At 38.7% G+C, this 24,617-nt stretch overlaps 1 protein-coding gene across 2 annotated transcripts in view; it reads left to right on the top strand.

The window, feature by feature from the left end:
• Window positions 1-24,617, top strand: part of SLC25A36 (solute carrier family 25 member 36) — a 178,214-nt gene that overhangs the window by 110,998 nt on the left and 42,599 nt on the right. For both annotated transcript variants that reach the window (XM_029615153.1, XM_029615152.1), the window contains one exon: window positions 2,689-2,789. In XM_029615153.1, coding sequence (XP_029471013.1) covers window positions 2,689-2,789 — 101 coding nt within the window. The remainder of the gene's footprint in view (window positions 1-2,688; window positions 2,790-24,617) is intronic.

Below are 24,617 nucleotides of genomic sequence, written 5' to 3'. Positions count from 1 at the left end.
AGTAGCTCGTCTGCCTATGCAATAGTAAAAAAAACCATTTAAATTGCATTACTGTATTGGCTTTTTTATTTTTGCCTTACTGAACTCTCAAGGCTTGATTTAGAAAACATTTACACACTTAAAATTGAGTTTTAAACGTGTAAATGCACTTTACGCCAATAAGTGGGGTTTTGAAAATTGTTACAATATATGCTATTGAATTGTCTATAGGATTTACTCACATAAGTGCACTTTACTTGAGTAAATGGCTTTTGAAAGTTGCTACGATAGTATATTACATTTACAAATCCTTTTGAAAATTACCCCTTTAATGTATAACTTAGAATTGCTAAATATTTAGGGTAGATTTTCAAAGCAGAATAGCTGGCTATTTCCTAGCCAGACTCAACATATAAAAATCTAACATCTAAAAATGTGGGTGGCTTGGGCTTGGAGCAGGGAGAGAGTTGACCGGTTATCGCTGATTTTCAGTATTAGCCAGCTAACTTATTTTTTTATTTACAATTTATTAAATTCTTACCATCCATTATACAATGAAAAAGAAAAAGGCAAACAAATTGGACTATTTGAAGGATAAACTTCAAGAAATAAGAATTCCCAAGTCACAAGATATTTCCAATGTTACAGTCCACATTAAAACTGGGAAGCTAATCAACAAAGGAAAAATAAAATAGAAAAGTACAACTAACCATTGCACTAATTAAGGGAGAAATGTAAACAATTATACCAGTAACATTCTCCTTAACAATCTGTTACAAGTTCCCTAATCAAGCACCCTTGTCAGAAAGAAAAACTTCCAGGTGGGCAGGATCTAAAAACACAAATTTATTCTTCTGAAATGTTATCAAACATTTACAAGGGAATTTGAGGAAGAAAGTGGCCCCAAGGGACATAGCTCTCTGCCTCAAATTTAGAAACTGCTTCCTCCTGGATTGAGTATTCCTAGATACATCAGGAAACACTTGAACTTTCTGGCCACAAAAGCAAAAATCTTTATTTTTGAAATATTTTTGGAGCACTACATTTTTATCTTGCTCTAAACTAAAAGCAACTATTAAAGTAGCTCTAGCTTGTATGTCATCGACAGATGCCTAAAAAAAAAAAAAAGATGTTAAATTAGGGCTTTCTGCCTGCAAACTATCCATATCACCCTCGGGGCCTTGACCACTTTTCTTAAACCTAGGAACATAGTACATTTTTTGAAACTAATATTTCTTTGTCACTAGAAATACACAAAATTTCATTTACATATTTTTTTAAATAACTCCTGGGCTGATGATGATCTAGATATTGGGGAAATTCAAGAACGGCAAATTTTTACGCCTCATAACATTTTCTAGCCCTTCAAGCTGCTTATATATGATTAAAGTGTCCTTAATAAAGACATTCCAACAGGTTTTGTACAGATGTAATTTCTGATGTTAGAGTTAAGGTGGACAACTCTAGCTGTGTAAGCTGATTACCATGATCCTTAAGTGTTTTCCTAGTCTCTTTAGCAAAATTAGCAGCTTGAGATATTGAATGGGATAACAGCTTTTCCATTTTCAAAACAGCTCTCCATACATCCACTAAGGTAACCTTGTCAGGTTCAACTATTCCAGTGCCTGACTCCAATGGCAAGTTAACAGATGGTAATAAGCCACACTCAGGTTGTAGGGATTGTAAACTCTCTGCATTGATAGAAGGTAACGGAGATGTCATCCCCACTACAGCTGGATTATTAATTAGTGGAGTAGCACCAGTAAATCTAGAAGAGAGTTGAGAGGACTGGTTGTGGCCAGGACTAGCAGAAGCCCCTGACGAAAAAGAAATATCGGGGATAAATTCTCTAGTTGTGTCCATCGGTCCCTTCACAGCCCCTTGCTGCTGGCGTTGAAGTCATGACGCTAGCTTTCGTTTTTCTTCACATCAAAAAAAGGAGAAAAGCTTTTCCACAATTTTACCCGGGGCGTGCCCCTTTGGCATGCGGCTTTAGCTGTGCGCCGCTGCACAAAGCTTTAAATAGGTGCAGCAGGCGGGTAGAGTCATGTTAAAGGGGAGCGACAGAGTTAAATGTTCTCAGCACTGTCGACACTCAGTCCTTTAGCCCGGCACACCAGAAGGGTATGCACGGTTCTCCTAGGAAGGCTTCCCTAGTCAGCTAACTTCTAAAGCTCTCCCTGAGCACCAAGAAAGCTGGGATAAACCTAGCCAGTTATGTCTAGCTGGCTGGCTAGAGTGAGGAACCTTTTCAACCATAACCAAAGAGGCTAGGTTGTGGTGAAAATTTCACTTTAACGTAGCCAGTTATTAGCTAGCCAGCTAAATTAGATGCTTGTTGGCATTTTGAAAATTGATCCCCATATATTATGTAAAAAAAAGTTTGCTGCTCAGGAAATCTCATACATACCACCATTCTTGTGCAGCCTATGATGCAAGCCTTATCTTTTCCACCTAACTTTTTTACTCTTGATTTCAATAAAACTTTCCCTATATTGTCTTCGATGCCTTTAAAAATTTAGGTTTGAAAAAGGGTTTTTTTTCCTTTTTTTTTTTTTAAATATATAAACATATGCTTTATTTTATTAACTAAAACTATTTTTTATATGCAGCATTTTGTAAATCTTTTTAGAATGGAAAGTATTCTATTCATAATGTGCTTGTGGGAAAAGAGTGAGATCTTCAATAAAGAGCTTGTCATTCTTTCAGAGCGATATACTTTGCTGCTTACTCGGGTTGCAAGGAACGGCTGAACCATGTGTTGACAGCAGACTCTACTCCGGTACACATGGTCTCTGCTGGTGTGGCAGGTAAGGATTGATGGCTTTGTACTGACTGCATTTTAAATAGGTTATGAATGCAAAATTGCGAACAAAATAAACAAATGTGTGTTTTCCTGTTTCTGGTTGCTGTGATTTAAGTACCTTTATAGATTTCTGGAATGCCATTTTATTTATTGCTACTAACTTTATATTTTAGTAATTCTGAAGCTAATTTAAAATACAGGAGAAATGTGTGTTGTTTGTCCTGTTAAATTAACACTGTCTTGATAAGATGGTCCTAAAAGTGGGCCATGAAAGTCAATACTAATATGCACCAAAGTAGAACCTTAGCTTGCATCTATTTAAGCTTTAGGTGCTATGTCTACAGGACTCCTGTTCCTATTCATGCCCCCTACACCAGCATGGCACTTGAATTAACTGTTCAGTTATAGGTAAAGAAGCCTTATTATAAAGAGAGATTGAATACATGAGCCCTATGTATATATGGATCTCCCTTACACAAGTAGCCTTTCCTAATGATACTTAAGTTTCAACAGTCCACAATTTGTTTTTAAACATTGGTTCATGAAAAAGTCCCTCTACCATTATACTCATGTCTGAGATTCCAAACCCTGGCAGAGAAGATCCACTTAACTTCTGCAGTAGCCTCACTGTTTGTATCTGCTTCTGTTAGCTATTAATCATAACGTGGCACACTTGACTACAGTAATCTGTAGTTCTTAATTCTGCAGCCTCATGTACATACAGAAAAGAGACCATATAGGTATTAGCCCACAACACCTGTCTGTACCTTCTCAGACTGGTACAGACAGGCTAATTTTATGTAAAGTTATACCCTTAAAAACATTTCATGCAGTCATCTTTTATTTTTTGTTTGTTTTTTTCTCAGTGGAATTCCTATTAGGAACTTGAGATAATGTTCAGCTTTACCTTAAAACAGAACTTGATACTGATGGTAATTTCTCGCTCATCACTTCTTGTTTTATGCAATTTTTTGTATGCTGAAAAATGTTGGACTTGTTTGAATTGTGCTTAAAGGTTTTAGCAAATATTTTTTTTCCTATGAAAATGTTTGAGTAGGTATTTAATTTTACCATAAAATGGAGCTGTTGTGAAATCTTATGCACCAATTTAGCAAGAACCAATTTGATCAATTTTACTGCATAGAACTGACCATTTAGCAGGTAATATTGTAACAACCTTCCTAAGTTTAACAACAAATACATGCAAGAAGTTGCACCAGTTTTCAAAGTTAACTTGGTGTGCGTAAGTTCACTTTGAAAATTATTCCATCAAATCAACCTACACACAATTAAACCTGCTAATTTGTGTGCAGATTTTTTTTTTTTTTCAGGAAAACGTACCTGCATACTTTCGAAAATGCAAATGTATGTGCATAAGTCCAAACCCCTCCCAAATTTGGCCCCCAGGAACACCTCCTCTCAGTCGGGTAAACTTACACACAGACAGGACGTATGCACGTAAGTTTACCTGCATATCGGGTGGGCAGTTTTGCAAATGGCCGTTTCTGTAGTAATGCACCATTTTAACCATGGAAATGCTTTTGAACATTAACTTCCCTGTATATGATCTAGCAAAGAACTTTTCGACCCATGCCTCATTGGGGAAACTGGGTCATTACTATCCGTTAAAATACTTGGTCCTATAGACAATAAATGTCAGATGATATCTTGTTATAGTGGTTAATATTGCAGGCTATTAAGTGTACTGTGTAATTTACACTGTATCCTGAAGCAAATAATTGACTGGTAATGAAAATGCCATTGGGAAAACTGAATGCCTAATAATCTTCCACAGATGAGAGAGTCAGTCTCCTCAGATAATAATAGGACATACAGTAATGCCTGTATTGAGTTTGGAAATATGAGATGTTAAAGCAGTTATCAAGATTTACCATCCCTGATAAACTTAACATTTTCAAGATCAGAATGCTAGATGGTAGTGTGAGTAAAATCTTTCAGCTGAACTTCATCTAGGTCAATTAACTGCTTCAAGGATTGTGCTAATGCAAAAATTCTCTTTCTTCTCATGCTTTCATTTATTTTTTCTTGCCAAATTTGCTCATTGAATTGGACACGAAAATGAAAGTAACAGCCCATTTACAAGCACAGCTTTTTAAAATAGTTTTTACATTTTTCTTTCTTTCCATACTTGACATATAAATACGGGTTCAGTATATTGCCTTCTACCTCTTCCCCTCCCACCTTCAGAGCCACTCTACTGCACTTAGTTTAATTTTGTCAAACGAGATAGATTAGTCATTCACACTAGTCAACTTTTCCACCACAGAACGCTGTGCTGAGAAGACATGTAGTACTGATGAGTGCAGATGCTGACTCCTGGTTTGTCAGTGAGTGCTGTATCTACACATTTTCTTAATTTTGTTACCTTGAATGTCAATGAACTGATTTGTGTTCATGATTATTGAATGCAAATTGGTGCCACTTGGGTCTTATGCCTGTACAGCCTACTGAATCTGCTATGTTTTATTTGGAATCTCAACAGAATTATATGAGTAAGTACAGTTGCCGGCAAAAAAATGTATAGATATTTCAGGAAAAAAAAGCCTCCTTTCTCAGTGCTCTTGTGAATGTTGGATTATTTAGAAACACTGCAGCTAACGGGTGGACTTATTTCTTTGCTGGCAAATGCAGTTACGTGTTACTGTCTAGGATATTTTACCCTCTGGTTAAAACTAATAGAGGTGTTGGAATGGTGGTATAGCAGGACTTCCCAAACCTCTCCCAGGGACCCCACAGCCAGTTGAGTTTCAGGGTTCCCTAATGAAAATGCATGGGATAAATCTGTATGCACTGTTTCAAGTGCATACAGATTTCTCATGCATGTTCATTCTGGATAATCTGAAAGTTTGACCAGGTGTGTGGCCCCTAAAATAGGTTTGAGAAGCCCTGCTGTATAGGCTAAATAATTGTTATTTACATGGGAGTGCATGATAAATTTTGTTTAGTTTCAACATCTTTTGCACTAGTTATGTTAACAGTATGTCCATATTTCCTGGGATGTATTTTTTTTTTGTATGATACAAGAGGATCCCTTGCAACATTGATAATAATTGGCATTTAGCTTTGCAGTTATAGACCCAAACCACAAGGTTGGTGAAATTGAATACACCACACAGATTCACTTTGCAGGTAGCTATCAATTTCCTTATCCAAATAACTAGTAGGTTGTAGATTTTTTTTTTTAAAAGCTACTTAGAACTTATTTCTCTACTAAATCTAAATAATTTTTTATCTCTAGAATTGAGCATATATAGTCCAGTAACTAATGAAGAGCTTTTTAAAGAATTAATATAGATATTGTAAATGCTAACCTTGTCATTGATATTAATTCTAATTGACTTTTTTAAAATCACTAATCTCTTTAACAATTGAGCGTTCAAAACCTTCATATATAGACCGTGCGCTGATTTTTTTTTTTCCCCCATAAATCAATGTATTTGTTTTAAAAGTGTAAAAATACATTGAACCAAGTCTCTGTGAATAATGCACTACTCTAATGTTTCATTGCTTAAAATTATTTGAAATGAATAGATTGAAATTCAGGTTTAAATGTCTTGATACTGACTGTTAATCCAATGATCTTTTTTTGGTTTGCGCTATATACAAGGCTTGAATAACAACTTTGACACTGGGGCTGGCCATTTTAATATAATTGCTACCTGAATCCTGGCAGTCGCTTGAAACCGTTTTACTGTAGGTTATTTGCAGTATATTACATGTGAGAGGCAACACGGGCTTTATGCAGAATTATAACTTATGAGTTAAACTTTTTAAATTAATAACAAAATGTTTATCATGTTAAAGATAGCGTTCTCTATTCAAAAGGACTTCTCCCATTTTATCTCACTTGCACCACATTGCTGAAAGTGGAGTTTATAATCATAAACTTAATGAAATGTTCTTATCACGTGTCCTTAATGGCAGTGCCTTCTGTCATAAGTAGGAAAACAGCCTGTACTGTAGAAAAGGTGAGAGTTTTTTTTAAATAAGTATATTGAAGGAGCAACACTTTAAAAACAAAATTAGGACATTAGTTTTGTATTTTTATACAAAAGATTTAAACCTTCTCAGTTTAATTAGAATCCAAATGGCTTCATGTCCACAATGGGGGTTGATTTTAGTAGGGTGTTAACTCCATTGGAAACCAGTGGGTGGTCAAGGAGGGTCTTAGCTCATGACTTCAAGCTTATGTTTGAGCTTCATGGAAAAAGACTGAGAAGCATGAGAAAAAGTTGTTTGGGAAGCTCACCACTTTTTAAATTTAATTTATATTCTAGATGACTGATTAAGCATTTGTTTCATAAGAGCATAATTGGGTTGGGAGCTTGAAAGTCCACCAGCCTCTCTTTTTTTTTTTTCTTTCAGATTTCTTTAAAAAAAAAAAAATTCTTGTGGCTTTTAACCCTTGAGGTAGAAAGGGTTGTCTTTTTGAAATCAAATTTGTTTTTGTTACAAGTGGAGAACACCACTGCTATAAAACATCAATGCTAGCAATAATAAAAGATTGTAATTCAGAAGAAAAATTAATTTTCTTTCATTCCTGAGGGGCTATTGAATTTAGAAGGTTTTTTTGGGGGTTTTTTTTAAAAGCTCCTCCTATTTAGCTACAGCTATTTGGAATCCTGTGACATTTAGTCTGATGTACTAAACAGGCAAGCTGATATTTTGAGGATGGCTGGCTAGTACCAGTAGTTTGACTCACTGTAAAAACAAAACCATTATATTGACTCTGACTTTATAGCTGCTTGATTTATATGTGCTTAATTTATGGTTCAAAGATCCATATTTTTACAACATGACTCCTTTCCAGTGGGGTTACTTTAAATCCTATGATGTTGGTCGTGGTTTTTTTTTTTAGCCTTGATTATAATTAAACTTGTGTATAAAACTAAAAAAAAAAAAATTAAACTAAGAAATAACTAAATAGAAAACTGTATAAAATGAATAGTTTAAGGGTGTACAGCTTATTAACATTAAATTACATCAGAGGTAAAGCTTCTGCTTACACCATGTAAAAATGATCTTTTAACTTTTTCTTAATTAAAATGAGACACAATTCAAGTGGAATATAAATCAAATAATTTCCCATGACAACCAAAAAGTTTGTTCTTAAAAGCAAGCAATGTGCCAGCCTTTTAATATATATTATAGGGCTGTATTTAATCATGCCCACATGACTGTCTCATATTTACTAGAAAAATATTGAGACTTTCACTGCCCCAGCACACAATTAACGACAAGGTTTTTATTTCCTCTAGTTTTTAAATTATTATAGAAAATCTTGAATGCATTTTATGTTGAATAAAACTGAAATCTGTAACATAAAATTAGCTTCCTTTTGATTATAAATGATTTTTTAAAAAGAAAACCAAATTATTTAATACTGCTAGATCAATGGTTTTCAAATCTTCTGGAGATATACCTAACCAGTCAGGTTTTCAGGATATCCTTATTGAATATGCTTGTGAAGTATATTTAAGAACATATGCCATACTGGGTCAGACCAAGGGTCCATCAAGCCCAGCATCCTGTTTCCACCAGTGGCCAATCCAGGCCATAAGAACCTGGCAAGTACCCAAAATCTAAGTCTATTCCATGTTACCATTGCTAGTAATAGCGGTGGTTATTATCTAAGTCAACTCAATTAATAGCAGGTAATGGACTTCTCCAAGAACTTATCCAGTCCTTTTTTTTAAACACAGATATACTAACTGCACTAACCACATCTTCTGGCAACAAATTCCAGAGTTTAATTGTGCGTTGAGTGAAAAAGAACTTTCTCCGATTAGTTTTAAATGTGCCACATGCTAACTTCATGGAGTGCCCCCTAGTGTTTCTATTATCCGAAAGAGTAAAAAACCGATTCACATCTACCCGTTCTAGACCTCTCATGATTTTAAAAACCTCTATCATATCCCACCTCAGTTGTCTCTTCTCCAAGCTGAAAAGTCCTAACTTCTTCAGCCTTTTCTCATAGGGGAGCTGTTCCATTCCCTTTATCATTTTGGTTGCCCTTCTCTGTACCTTCTCCATCGCAATTATATATTTTTTGAGATGCGGCGACCAGAATTGTACACAGTATTCAAGGTGCGGTCTCACCATGGAGCGATACAGAGGCATTATGACATTTTTCGTTTTATTCACCATTCCCTTTCTAATTCCCAACATTCTGTTTGCTTTTTTGACTGCCGCAGCACACTGAACCGATGATTTCAATGTGTTATCCATTATGACGCCTAGATCTCTTTCTTGGGTAGTAGCACCTAATATGGAACCTAACATTGTGTAACTATAGCATGGGTTATTTTTCCCTATATGCATCACCTTGCACTTATCCACATTAAATTTCATCTGCCATTTTGATGCCCAATTTTCCAGCCTCACAACGTCTTCCTGCAATTTATCACAATCTGCTTGTGATTTAACTACTCTGAACAATTTTGTATCGTCTGCAAATTTGATTACCTCACTTGTCGTATTTCTTTCCAGATCATTTATAAATATATTGAAAAGTAAGGGTCCCAAAACAGATCCCTGAGGCATACATTTGAAACCCAGTGTATGCAAATGTTATACATAGCCACTATGGATATCTGTAAAACTAGACTGGTTAGGTGTTTGCATGATAGGGTTGAAAACCACTGATCTTGATGAAAACAAAGTACAAAATTTAGCTTCTGGAATATCTGATCTGTTCATGTCAAAAGCTGTTTTTTGAAGGATATCTCCCAGGTATTGGTTTAAAATTAGACTGGTTCACTGTATGAAGTACTTAAAATGTATGTGTTAAAAAATATACTATAGCAAATGTCAAGGCTCTGTTCAAGGAAGGGATGCAGTCCATGGAGACAGAAATTGAGCCCCACAAAATGCTTCACATTCCAAAACCTAAAATAATTCAAGCTTTAGTATGTATATCAAGCAGAATGTGCACAGTCTGTAAATAGAGCTTGGTATATTATGTTGTCCAGTTATTGCATTTAATTTTGACAGAATGCAAATAGGTTCCTTCCATATAAATTTTTCAAATAGAATTCCAAGATAAATTGTTTAATTGTTGGCACAGCCTTGTGGGAAGGCAGGATGCAGAGGACCTAGATCAACTTTTCATTCCTACCCTATTATATTGTATAAAATTTGAGCTGAAATTGCTATAGTACAATGGGAAGGATACTTTTAAAATTTAAAACAAAAAAACCCTCTTCTGCCCTACTGGGGTGACTGTAAAATAATGTACATTTTTTGCCCTTAAGCTTTTTTGCCTCCATCATTGACACATTTTGAATGTAAGTTAGAAAATGACTCTTGGACCAAAAAGAGACTTGTTTAATTTTCATTAATGTTTGACAAGGTTAGCATTTTTTTGGGGGGTGAGGGGGAATTAAAAAAAAAAAAAAGGTAGGTAAGTATTTCAGATTTACAGCTTTATATGCTGCAAATGGCAGAAAATTCAGTACTCAGAATTTTACAAATATTTGAATTTGTGGCCTGATAGCATTTTTGTTTTCTAAATAACTTTTTTTTTTAATAAGCGCACACACAATTCGTAACCTGGAAAAGTTAAATTTTGCAGTAACAAATTCAGAAAATCCTCCTCGTAGGATTTGTTTGTACTCATGTGTCTGAGGTCACTGCTTGTTGTTATGATACAGAAAAGCCTGTGTCTATTTTAGGCATTTACTGTACATTTCTCCCGTGAAAAGAGTGAGATCGTATCATCTCATGCTCCCCATCCGCAGGTCACTTCCTGCAGAAATATGGACTAACTTAAACCTCGTGAGTACTGAACTGAGCATCTCTTGCAGCCTCTAGTGTAAGAACTGCACTTTGGGTTTGTAAAAATAAAATAAAATCTGGTAAATAAACAAAGTAAAGCAATTTGTTTTCTATATTTAATGCAGTGTAAAAGTATTTAGTAGTAAGTATAATTTTTTTTCAGTTCATTGTATTTTTATTGCAGTTCAGGGAAAGGTAGAGAATACCTTTCACTGGTGACTGCTTAGGATTGAGCTGTATTGGCTAATTATGAAGAGCCCTTTTTGATCATAGCCAGTCATTTTTCACCAACAGAATTTAGAACAGAATTTAAGATGCTGCAGCTTGTATGGCATATGTTTGTTCTGTACTAAAATCCTCTGTGTTGTCACTTAAGCTTTAAGCAAACTTTGTAATATACACATATGTCTGGTTAAACTAATGTTAAATGATCCAGAATAGGAATACTTGGGATCTTAGCTGTTTTTCTTCTTTTAGTACAAAATGCATAAATCAACCATTTTCAAATATTCAAAATTACATATGTAATTTATAGTTTAAATACACTATTCTTTGTTTTAATACAAATAGGTATTTGCAGCAAAACAGTTGCTTTTCTACACTATTGATATAATAGTTTAAATATGCATGCTTTGTAAATAATTTTGTTTTAACCAGATAGCTGGGAGCATTGTAAATCTTGCATACATGTTGGGTGTTCAGAAAAAGTAAGATGCAATATCATAGCTAGGCTACAAATTCCCAGAAACAAATTGGGATTGTGTCCAGGTGGCCTTGAGAGCCTGGGAGACAGGATGTTTGGACAACAGACTTGCTAGTTTAGTTTTGGTAGCTGTTTTGATTATTCCAGTCTTGGTGACAAAACATGATGCCATGGAGGGAGGGGGTTGGTAGTACATTAAATGTGGGGACTTGTATGTTTATCTACCCATGATGAATGGTACAGAACCAAAGAAGAAGCCAACAAAACTGACTTGAATAAGGAACGATATCCTTCTGGCAGCAGAGGTAGGTTCTTAGCAATGTGAATGATAACTAGGCTGACTAGATGGGCCAATTAATCTTTTTCTGCTGTCATCTACTATGTTATATTAAAATAAGTATGAAAAATGTTTTGACAACCAATATTCTATCTTTTTAAACATGTTTTGAAAATAGAAAATACTTTAACATACGTTTTATCGCTAAGCAGTACTGAATTAACCATAGTATGTGGGGTGACATCATCCAGTGATATCAAAACAATCTCTCTCTCATAACTAGTAGAGCTTTTTTCTCTATTGATTGTGTGCAGGAATTCCCACGCAGACATTAACTCTTGAGCCCTTCAGTCTTTTTTTCCATCTATGCACCTTTTTCTCTCTGTTTTTCTGAAAAATTCCTCAAACTTTAAAGATAAAAGTGCTGCCTCAGCAGTTCCCAAACAGCACTTTGCAGTGCTACCTTTCTCAAAAAAAAAAAAAAACATTTCTGCAGAATGTCTACTAAGAAAAAGGCCGCAATAAGTGTTTTTAAAAACTTTATTGCATCAGGAAAATGTCCATTACAGATCGATATGAACTAAGCTACTGTTGCCTGGGTCTAGACCACGACCAAGCCAATTGTTATAATTATGGACAGATATCCCCACGAACACAAAGGTCCAGTGCCTGGAAAATGGAGGAATTGTGCAAGTTTGAGAAGCTACAGTCTGTCCTCTTCCTGAAGTGGAACATCTGCCTCACAAGGAATAGGGTTGAACACTAGCTCCTCTCTTCCATTGCTGGAATAGGCTGAATCCTCAGTCAGGCATAGCTCCCATGTGTCGAAGAAAAGGAGGCAACCTCTGTGGAACTGCTGGAGCAGCAATCACCAAAGAAATAGAGGCTTGAGGGCACCAGCACCATTGATGCATAGTACATCAGTGCTGCCTGTTGCATAGGAGGTGGATCCTTGGGCTGAGGTGAGGTTGATGCAACCCATAGGCGAGGGCCTACGGGTCCCCACCGTCAGCAGGCAGAGTGGGCTGAAGCTGGAGGCCACTGGAGCTTCACCTATACCAGCACACGTTCCCCTCGGGTTGAGCTTTCAGGTGCCGGGGCCGGCAGGTGGGCCTCAAGGTTGAGTACAGGTAAGAGATGGTTCAGCCCAGAGACAGCAGCCAGCAGGTGGTGTGGTCCTATCCTGGATGGGATGTGGAACAGGGATTCAAGCACCAAGGGACAAAGAACTGAAGGTGCCCGAGCAAAGGAAGGCCGAAGCCTTATAATGGTCTGTGTCCAGAGGATAGGGATAGAGGCGTCGCTGTCAAGCTTCAATGGAAGCTGGTGGCACTTGGAAGGTGTAGTAAACAACGTGGAACTCTGGACTCAAGAATGTCTGAGATGAAGTCGTACGTAGCAATGATCAGGGCACAGAGAAGGCAGGCGTGGTCAGACATAGCAATGATCAAGGCACGGAGAAAGCAGGCATGGCAGTGGTCAAGGCACGGAGAAGGCAGGCGAGGTCAGAACTAGGTAGTCGATCCAGTAGACAGACAAGATGAACACAAGGAACAGGAACCAGGAATCACAGGAGCAAGACAAGCGCAAGGCAACTAGAACTTGCAAACCAGAACAGGAGACCAAGGTGACCTGTTGCAAAGGAAACGCTGAGGAGCGCTGCCGAGCTTTTATATGTTGAGGGAACTGACATCAACATCCGGGTCCGTGGCCAGGTTCCCGCCGTGGGCCCTTCAAAGGTTTCACTGGTGCGCACGCACCTAGGGAGGAACGCGGCGCTGCCGGTAGTGTCTCTCCGCGAACCCTGCGGAGAGGCCCGATGAATGGAGGCATCCTGGCTGGTGATCCCGGGAAGCAGAGCAGGGCCAGGGGAGCTGGTGGAAGTCAGAGGTCGAGACTGGTGGGCCAGCGACGAGGAGCTGGAGCCTGAAGCTTGTGTAGAGAGGTGAGAGGGCTGCACCGTGGGGCTACCGCGGGCGGCAAGCGTAATACTGCCAGTGCACAGAGCCCTATCTATGCAAAAGTCCTCAAAGCATTGAGTCCCAGAACATCAATCTTCAAAGCCTTTGCCATTGGAAGCATCATTGCGTCACACAACAAATCTTCCTATGCAGCTATACGCTGGTCAATGAGCAAAAGAGGGCATGATCCCTCTTCCTTTACCAATTATTAGAGCACTGTTCGCCAACAAATTATCACAAGAGCTGCATATAGAAACATCAGAACCTGTTTGCTATCTGGTGCCTCTTATTTTCAGTCTGCCTCTGGTACAAATTCTGCAAAGTCCAGATGATGTATAAGATTCCATTCTAGTATCAGAAGAAGATGTTCCACCATTCACACTAGGTCAGAGAGCATGTCAGCCACTTGATCCAAGTAGTGGAGTTGATGAAAAATTTCTTAACTTCATCATTATTAGGCTCTAATGAGGTAATCATGCAATCTTTCTTTTCCATGATGTCATCTTTACTTCTATGAGAGGAAGTCCCAGCATCTCCAATCCATGTGGATTTTCCATCAGATCCCCCACAAGGTGCTTCTAGCCCGTGGCATTTGCATGCAGTTAATTCTAGCCACTCTGAGCGTGTCCAGGAGTGCACTCCTTTGAGGTGAGCAAGGACTCCTCCTTAGTCACCAGCTGGAGTCCTGGATCAGTATTCCCTCACTCGTAAGCTCCAAAGAGTGATCAATGGGAATTCCTGCCAACTCTCCTTCAGAATCTCCTGTGTACCAGTCTACCTAGAATAATTTTTCTACTCCATGTGTCTGGACAAATTAGGGAAAGCGCTAAAATAAATGTATGTAAACACACAGATACTCGTGCAGACATCTTGGTCCTGCCTCCTCTAGCAGACCCAGCAGTTATTACGGTCCATTATATTTTTCAAGATGTACAAATGAGAATGTGGGAAAATCCCATTTCTTCTACCCTAGTAGCAAGGAAATTTGGCTTCAAATACAGAGTACAGAAATCACCAGGTTTTAGAATCATAAAATTACCTCATTCAGTAATGGTGGAATCGGCTCTTAAAAGAGCAACGAAAATAAGAATATATTCAATCATTGTTTTATTTTTGAATATGAAGAAAACAAAGATCCTGTGGGTAGGAAAAGATGCTAGGCTCAAGAATCAAAAGGAATTAAGTTTATCTAAAATGCTTTCAATTCTATTACAATCAGAGATAGTCTAGGAGTCTTTTTAGACTCTCACTTATCAATGAAACGACAAATTTGTCATGTTATGAAGATTGCTTTCTATAAACTCAAGCTGGTCAACCCCTAAAAATTGTTACCTCCGATATTTTTCAGGTCAATCGTCCAATCTTCAAATGGATTACTGTAGTACCCTCTATATAGGTCTTCCATATAAATTGTTGCGTGCTGTACAGTTAGTGCATAATACAGCTGCACGAGTTATAATGGGGGAATTCTAGAAGGGAACATATAACCTCAATTCTCAAGGATTTGCACTGGCTCCCAATCAAATGGAGGGGCAGGTTTAGACTGCTAACTGTTTTTAAACTTTTGAATACCTTTTTCCCGTGTATATTGAGAGACTATTTTGCATCTTATGTTCCAGGTCGCGCTCTGAGATCTGAAGGTGCCCAATTATTAGTCATCCCTCCAGTTAAAAGATTTATATGGGTCCAAATGAGGGTGGGTTTTTTCCTGTATAGCTCCAAATGAATGCAACAAACTGCCAGTCAATCTTCGATTGCAGCATGACTTCAAAATGTTCAGAAAGACATTAAAACATTGCTTTTTGAGGAAGTTTTCGCATGAAGTATCATATTTTTTTAAAAAAAGTTTTTACATTTTGTGTTTTTTTGTTCTTTTTTTAATGTTGTACATGTATCTTACATTGTCATTTTTATGATTGTTTTACTGTAATCCACACCGAACAGATTTCTGGAGGTTGTGGAATATAAGCATTTTTAATAAACATGCTGCCAGGGAAAGATCCCAGGCTATTGGACCCTTTTGGCAAAAAGATGTTTCAAAACTCCATTCTTAATGCACGGATTGCTGCTCATCAGTTCTAAATGGTTCAGTACTTATACAATTGTATAGAAAAACCAAAACTTTTTCTTCGGACCAGCAGTGGTGGATTCACATACCCTCAGCCACTATCGGATGCTGAAGAGTGTATATGCCACCATCTTTGATCTGTGCCTATATGTAAAAATTCATCGAAGCTAATGATTTCCAAATTATCCCAAACAACTGAAAAGCAGGTTGTTAAAACAAACAAAAAACACAATTTGAAATGTCTGTATGCCAATGCCAGAAGTCTAAGAAGTAAGATGGGAGAGTTAGAGTGTATAGTAGTAAATGATGAGATTGTCATAATTGACATCACAGAGACTTGGTGGAAGGAGGATAACCAATGGGACAGTGCTATATCAGGGTACAAATTATATCGCAATGATAGGGAGGATCAACCTGGCAGGGGTGTGGCACTCTATGTCCGGGAAGGTATAGAGTCCAACAGGATAAAGATCATACAAGAGACTAAATGCTCAGTAGAATCTATATGGGTAGAAATCCCATGTGTGTTGGGTAAGAGTATAGTGATAGGAGTATACTACCGTCCACCTGGACAAAATGGTCAGACAGATGATGAAATGCTAAGAGAAATCAGGGAAGCTAACCAATTTGGCAGTGCAATAATAATGGGAGATTTCAGTTACATTTACCCAGTCAATATTGGGGTAACATCAGGATTTGCTAGAGACATAAAGTTCCTGGATGTAATAAATGACTGCTTCATGGAGCAATTGGTTCAGGAACCAACATGAGAGGGAACTATTTTAGATTTAATTCTTAGTGGAATGCAGGATTTTGTGAGAGAGGTAATGGTGGTGGGGCCACTTGGCAATAGTGATCATAATATGATCAAATTTAAACTAATAACTGGAAGGGGGACAATAAGTAAATCTACAGATCTAACACTAAACTTTCAAAAGGGGAAACTTTGATAAAATGAGGAAAATAATTAGAAAAAAAATGAAAGGTTCAGCTGCAAAGGTTAAGTGTTCAACAGGCATGGACATTGTTTAAAAATACAATTCTAGAAGCACAGTCCAGATGTATTTTACGCATTAAGAAAGGTGGAAGGAAGGCAAAACGATTATCACGGTTAAAAGGTGAGGTGAAAGAGGCTATTTTATCCAAAAAAAATCCTTTAAAAATAGGAAGAAGGATCCATCTGAAGAAAATAGGATAAAACATAAGCATTGTCAAGTTAAGTGTAAAACATTGATAAGACAGGCGAAGAGAGAATTTGAAATGAAGTTGGCCATAGAGGCAAAAACTCATAATAAAAACTTTTTAAAATTATATCCGAAGCAAGAAACCTGTGAGGGAGTCGGTTGGACCATTAGATGACCGAGGGGTTAAAGGAGCTCTTAGGGGAAGATAAGGCCATTGCAGACAGACTAAATGAATTATTTGCTTCGTGTTTTCCAATTCACATTCCATATAGCAATATTATTTGAATCATATAACCGAAAATTTATTGGCACCTACTAGATAATTTAGAAACCAATACAAACTTATTTACGTGCCTATCTGTAAACCGTTGTGATGGTATATCACTAAACGATGGTATAGAAAAGTTTTAAATAAATAAAATAATGAGGATGTTGAGGAGATGGTTTTCAAGGGTGATGAGTCAGACAAACTAAACCAAATCACTGTGAACCTGGAAGATGTGGTAGGCCAGATTGACAAACTAAAGAGTAGCAAATCACCTGGACCGGATGGTATGCATCCTAGGGTACTAAAGGAACTAAAAAATGAAATTTCTGATCTATTAGTTAAAATTTGTAACCTATCATTAAAATCATCCATTGTACCTGAAGACTGGAGGGTAGCCAATGTAACCCCAGTATTTAAAAAGGGCTCCAGGGGTGATCCAGTGACTATATTCAGGTAACTATAGACCAGATAACCAACAAGGCCTGAACTTCACAATCTGGGTAAACAAATAAGCGTGGAGGCAGCTTACTTATTACAGTGGTTACTACCCTAAACCAATTAAGCCTGATACATCACTTTGAATGCATATTCAGCATTGCTCTCTGCTTCAACGGCAGGGGGAAATGTGGAAAACAGGATTTACATTAAGACAACTTCCAACAAGGCATTCATCTGTGCAGGCTGGGTAAACAAGCATCGGGGTAACTTACTTGATGCGGCGGTTACTACCCTTAACCATTAAGCCTTATGCACACCTTTGATGCAACTCCAACATTACTCTCTGCATCAATGACAGGGGATGGCAGGAAATTTGAATCAAACAGTTACCAACGAGGGCCCGGAACTTGGTTGATGAAATAGATAAGTATGGGAAAATAAGTGTGGAAGCTTGCTGGGCAGACTAGATGGGCCGATTGGTCTTTTTCTGCCATCATTTCTATGTTTCTATATGAGCCTGACTTCAGTGCCCAGAAAAATAGTGGAAACTATTCTCAAGATCAAAATCGTAGAGCATATAGAAAGACATGGTTTAATGGAACACAGTCATCATGAATTTACCCAAGGGAAGTCTTGCCTAACAAAGGTAAACCAGTAGCTGTAGTGTACTTGGATTTTCAGAAGGTGTTTGACAAAATCCCTTATGGGAGGCTTCTAAAAAAAACACTAAAAAGTCATGGGATAGGAGGTGATGTCCTTTCATGGATTACAAACTGGTTAAAAGACAGGAAACAGAGTAGGATTAAATGGTCAATTTTCTCAGTGGAAAAGGGTAAACAGTGGAGTGCCTCAGGGATCTGTACTTGGACCAGTGCTTTTCAATATATATATAAATGATGTGGAAAAGAATACGACGAGTGAGGGTATCAAATTTGCGGACGATACACAATTATTCAGAGTAGTTAAATCACAAGCAGACTGTGATACATTACAGGAGGACCTTGCAAGACTGGAAGATTGGGCATCCAAATGGCAGATGACATTTAATGTGGACAAGTGCAAGGTGTTGCACATAGGGAAAAATTACCCTTGCTGTAGTTACATGATGTTACGAACATACCACCCAGGAAAAAGATCTAGGCAACATAGTGGATAATACTTTAAAATCATCGGCTCAGTATGCTGCAGCAGTCAAAAAAGCAAACAGAATGCTAGGAATTATTAGGAAGGGAATGGTTAATAAAATGGGAAATGTCATTATGCCTCTGTATCGCTCCATGGTGAGACCGCACCATGAATACTGTGTACAATTCTGGTCGCCGCATCTCATTAAAGATATAGTTGCGATGGAGAAGGTACAGAGAAGGGCAACCAAAATGATAAAGGGGATGGAACCAGCTCCCCTATGAGGAAGGAGAAGAGACGGCTGAGGGGGGATATGATAGAGGTATTTAAGATCATGAGAGGTCTTGAACGAGTAGATGTGAATTGGTTATTTACACTTTTGGATAATAGAAGGACTAGGGGGCATTCCATGAAGTTAGCAAGTAACACGTTTAAGAGTAATTGGAGAAAATTATTTTTCACTCAACGCACAATTAAGCTCTGAAATTTGTTGCCAGAGGATGTGGTTAGTACAGTTAGTGTAGCTGGGTTCAAAAAAGGTTTGGATAAGTTCTTGGAGAAGTCCATTAACCGCTATTAATCAAGCTTACTTAGGGAATAGCCACTGCTATTAATTGCATCAGTAGCATGGGATCTTCTTGGTGTTTGGGTAATTGCCAGGTTCTTGTGATCTGGTTTGGCCTCTGTTGGAAACAGGATGCTGGGCTTGATGGCCCTTAGTCTGACCCAGCATGGCAGTTTCTTATGTTATGTTCTTATGTCTACGAGGCATTGATACTACCTCATGCTCCTCGTCAAGCTCCATTGCAGCTTGCCGCATGGCCTGGTTGAGAGTCTGTATCCTATGTAAGTTGGCGAGTGTGCCCTGCCTGGATAACCTCTTAGGAGAAAAGTTCAGAGAAAAAGTGGCTGAAACAAAGGAACAGCAATGGCAGTGCAGTCCCTCTTCATGGGACCAGAACAGCAGTCTTCTGCAAGGTACACCTTCTATGCTTTTAAAAGACCATTTTTCCATGGACTCCCCTTCCAGCAACTCCAATGATACTGGATGCTGTCCCTACTTCTGCAGCAGCAGCTTCTGACTTGTGCTCATTGTGTGAATGCTGTCAACCTAAAGTAGCACAGCAAGTCCAGCCCAAGCCTGGGCCAAGTTTTGATTAGCCTTCAGGACCAGCAACTATCCTTTTTGTTGGGGAAAGAATCCATCACTACCTAGAAGAGTGGCACAAAATTACTAAAGATTGCTGGGTTCTCAAGATTATGGAATCTAGATACTGCTTGTATTTCTCCTAGCTTCCCACACGTCCTCATCACTCAGCCTTCAATCCAGATCAGTCTTGCTCAACTCAGCTCCATCGGAACATGGACTCACTCCTCGAACAATGGGTGATAGAACTAGTTCTTCACTATCTCTGTGACCAGGGGTTCTACTGTCACTATTTCCTCATCTCCAAGAAATCTAGGGTACTGATACCAATTCTGATTTAAGAAGCCTGCACAAGCATATACTCTAGAGAAATTAAAAATGAATTATATCAATGCAATCCTCCCCTTTATCCAGAAGGGTGAGTGGATGTGTGCTCTGGATCTAAAAGATGCTCATGATCACATTCCTATTCACCCCCTCCCTTTGTCAATATATATCCTTTATGGTGGATTCTTCTCATTATCAGTACAAAGTGCTTCCCTTTGGCCTCTCAGCCACTAGATCATCCAGGTCTTCCCATACCTGAATGACTGGCTTGTGACAGCAAATTCCCCAAAGGGCATTCTCACCTCCCTAAGGAAATCAATACATCTCCTATAGTCACTTGGCTTCCTTGTAAATTTTGAGAAATTGACTCTGATTCCCATCCAAAAAAATCAAATAGATTATCTGTATAGATTCTCTACAGAAGAGTTTTCCTTCCTTCGGATTGAGTTCAAACTCTGCAGGCATTGGCTGAACAAAGATCAGTCAACTGCCAAAGAAGTGCTGAATTTTCTTGGTCACATGGCAGCAACAATTTACTTAATATTGCTGACCTGTGTCTACATTTGTTTCCTTCAGTGGTGCGTTCATTTCCAGTGGGACCAATTACGTTAGCCCCTAAAACAAGAATTGAGTTGGTGACTGGACTCTTCATTCTACAGGAAGAAGCACTACTGTTACTATCTCCTCATCAGGTAATGGATACTTCCACGAAGGGTTGGGGGATCTAAACTGTCCCTGTTCAAACTCAAAGGACATAGTCATTTCAGGAAAAACAATTCCAGATCAATTTCCTCAAGTTAAGAGCCATAAAATATGCTCAGATCTGCCCAGGATGCTTTTGTACTAGACTGGAATGCAGCTCTCATTTATGCCATCTCTGTACAAAAAATACTGAAGATCCAGGCTCATCTAATTCTGATAGCTCCAGTGTGTCCCAAACAAGTCTGGTATGTAAATCTAGTTCCATTCTCCAGCCATCTTCCAATTCAGATCCATACTTGTTAATTCAAGAAGAGGGACATCTATTCCACCCAAACTTTCCCTCCCTAACCCTGATGGTCTGGATGTTGCATGCTCAGTGATATAAAGAATTGTTCTTACTCAAAGAAGTTGAAGACAATATAAGAGTGGCTGCCGGAAAACAATTAACTAAAACAGCTTATGGACTTAAGTGGAAAAGATTTGCCACATGGTGTCAACACAACTGCTTGGATCCATTTGCATACAAACCAAGAGTTACTGATTACCTGCTCTCACTTTCTGATTTAGACCTTGCTATCTCATCAGTAAGAATGCATCTCATTGGCATAGCAGCTTACCATGTACATGCTGAGGGTAAGCTTACTTCTGTTCATCCACTAGAATCCAAGGTCATGAAAGACTTGGGACATACTAAAACACCAGTTCTAAAACCTCCCATTCCTTGGGATGTGAACATTGTTCTGGCACAACTAATGAAGCCACCCTTTGAACAGTTGGTGACTGTTTCTTTCACATTTCTAACATGCTAGCAGTAAGCTAGCCAAAAGAGTCAGCAAACTTCAGGCATTAGTTCATCTGTATTATTAGCAATTCTTCTGCAATAGAGTGGTGATCTTCACCCACCCAAAGTTTTTACCAATGGTTGTGTCTGCTTTCCACATTAATCAAGCCTTCATGCTACTCATGTTCTTCCCAAGACCACATACACATGAAGGTGAGAGTCCTTCACATCTTGGACTGTATTAAGCCATAAAAGATGAACATAGCCTCATCATTAAGCTTACCAGCTATTAATTTCTTATGATCCCAACTAACTGGCCATAGCAGTGGCCAAATATACATTGCCTGACTGGTTAGCAGACTGCATTGCGCACTGCTATAAGTTGGCAGATATTCAAATTACAGACTCAAGGCTCATCAAATTAGAGCCATGGCTGTATCAGTAGCTCACCTACAAGCCATGCCTCACGCTTTTTACATCCCGTTACTGTCTGGACAATCTCTCAAAGACTGACAGTAAATTCAGACAAGCAGTTTTGCGTAGCCTGTTCACTCAGTAGTCTACTCTCCATGATGGGGACTGGGTTGTTTATTAATGAAACGCTCCTCTGAAGTCCTTAGCTTTGAACTCGCCACGTGCAATGGCTAATTCAGCCCTGCTTACTGATAGAAAAAGCAAGTTTGCTTACTGTATACGGTGTTTGCTGTAGATAGCAGGATGAATTAGCCATTTTAAATACCCACACACCTCCCTGGAGAGTCGACTACCTAGCTATAAAATCAATTGAAGGGGCTCACAGGGGCATTCCTGCACATGCTTAGTAGAACAAACAGCTCTACTAGTTATGAGAGGGGGGTCTGTTCGGTGCCACTGGATGATGTTTCCCCATGTATGACTAATCCATCCTGCTGTCTACAGAAAACACTGTTTACAGTAAACAAACTTGCTTTCCCTTGACGTGGCTTACTCGTTATCATTTTTCAATGTATTTATATTTTATGCACGCCTTTCATTTAGTAATTCGAGACACATTACATTCAGGTATAGTAGGTATTTTCTTCTCTTCACAGGGCTTACACTCTAAGGGGGTCTTTTACTAAACTGTGATATTTTACCACAGGAGAGGTGAAGTATGCCGGGGGGAAGGGGTGGGTATTCCTGGCCCTTCCCTAGGAAAATATTGCAGTAGTTTCCTTGCAATATTTTTTCTTACAGAAACAATCCATGAGAAAAAATATCCTGGGGAAGGGCTGAAAAACTCATGCTGGTGACCCGCTTTTGCCCGGAGCCTCCATATACTGAAACTCGTGTGGGCCCCCCCCCCCCGCCCCCATCCAATAGTCAAAATGCTCTCCAGGGGTCTCGTTAGACCCCTGTCCCCCTCTGCCATCTGTCGAGGTGGCTGAAATGAAAAAAAAATTTTTAAAAATATGGGGTTGCAAGGTGATGCCACATCCCTCTACTCAAACCCCTCCCCTTTTTAGTAAATTCTGCTCAATCTAAACACTCTTCCCAGCACCCCCTAAAAGAAGACACCTTGGTGGTCTTCTTGGCCTGGAGCACCCCCCCCCCCCCCCCCCCCACCTCCACACTCCCAAGGCTCCAGGCCGGTTGACACAATTTTCCAAAATGGCGCTAGCCCGCCTTTACCCTATCACATGATAGAGCAAAGGATGGTTGATGCCATTTTGGAAAATGGCATCAACCGGCGTAAGGCCTGTAAGGCACTCCAGGCTGCCACTGGACCACCAGATAGTTCATGGTTTGTTTTTCTAAACCGTCGCATCAGCTGTAGCCTTCACAACGGCGTACAGTTATGTTTAAGATAAGAAATACAATCACTTCGTAAAAAAAGATAACAGCTAAAAATACTAAAAGATGAAGCACAGAAATAAATTAGCTGTTAAAATTACATCAAAATAGTAAACATTTTAAAAATAATCACACTAAAATTCCTAAACCAAGGCTGTCTCCTTTTAGTTAAGGGGAGATCCAGGGGGTACCACTAGATTACCAGGAAATCTGTTGTGTTTAAGAGGGTGGGTTGGAGGTGGGAAAGGCTACTACTGGGGGGGGGGGGGATTTGGAGGGGGGCACAGATTCTGGTGAAAAGGGGAGGGGTTTAGGTAGGGGGTGGGGAGTTGCTATGCAACATTTTTTATTTTTTTTTTATTTCAGCCGCTTTAACAGGTGGGGGGGGAGGGGCGGGGATTTAGGGTTGCTACTGGTCTTTTAATTTTCAGGCTGGGAGCATCAGGACATGTGTTAAACACCTATTGCTCCCGCCAAACATTGGTTACAACTCCTGAGTTGTCACTATCTTTCCAGGAAATAATATGGCTTTGGCCAGCCACATAACCCCTGCATTATTGTATTTATATAGGATTACCTATGTATTAGCTACTGTGCATGTATTACCATGCTGCAAATGAGCTAATTGCATGGGAGCATTATTTTGCTCTAAATATTGCGCGATAAACAGCGTTTATACACAATAAATTTGTGTTTTTATTGCGTAGTAAATAAGGCCCTAAATTTGTACCTGAAGGTTAATATGCATTATTTAAATTCATTTATCTTTTGGAGCTACATTTTAAAGTGTTTATTTCTTTTCATTAGTGCTTACTTCACATAATAAATGACATACTGCAAAAGCAATATAAAAAGCATCTCTGCTTAAAAGGGCTTCTTAGCCACTGCTCTAAGATTCTCTCTTCCTTCCCCTATATGCTTTCCCTAATTCCTTCTTGAAGATGATTGAAATGAGGCATTCTGGAACAGCTTCCTCAGAGCAGCCCTTGGAAATTAACCCCAGAAGTAGTTAAGTCAGTATTGATAGGGATTTTCTTCAGAAGTTTCAAACAGAAAATTCTTTGTAGCAAAATAGGTAATTTATAACTTTGAGGAACAGAGCCCCATATGCCTATTTTCCATGCAAAGGGAATAAGAATCATTTCTACAATTCCTTTATCTCTTGTTTTCTAACCAATGTGGAAACCTCATATTAGTGATGCCAAGCAAAATGGTGGAAGCAATTGAGAACAAAATTACAAA

This window comes from Rhinatrema bivittatum, chromosome 9 (genome assembly GCF_901001135.1).
Source record: "Rhinatrema bivittatum chromosome 9, aRhiBiv1.1, whole genome shotgun sequence".
Taxonomy (NCBI): Eukaryota; Metazoa; Chordata; class Amphibia; order Gymnophiona; family Rhinatrematidae; genus Rhinatrema; species Rhinatrema bivittatum.
The sequence above is the reverse complement of the archived record's forward strand: the minus strand, read 5'-3'. Positions and strand labels throughout refer to the sequence as shown.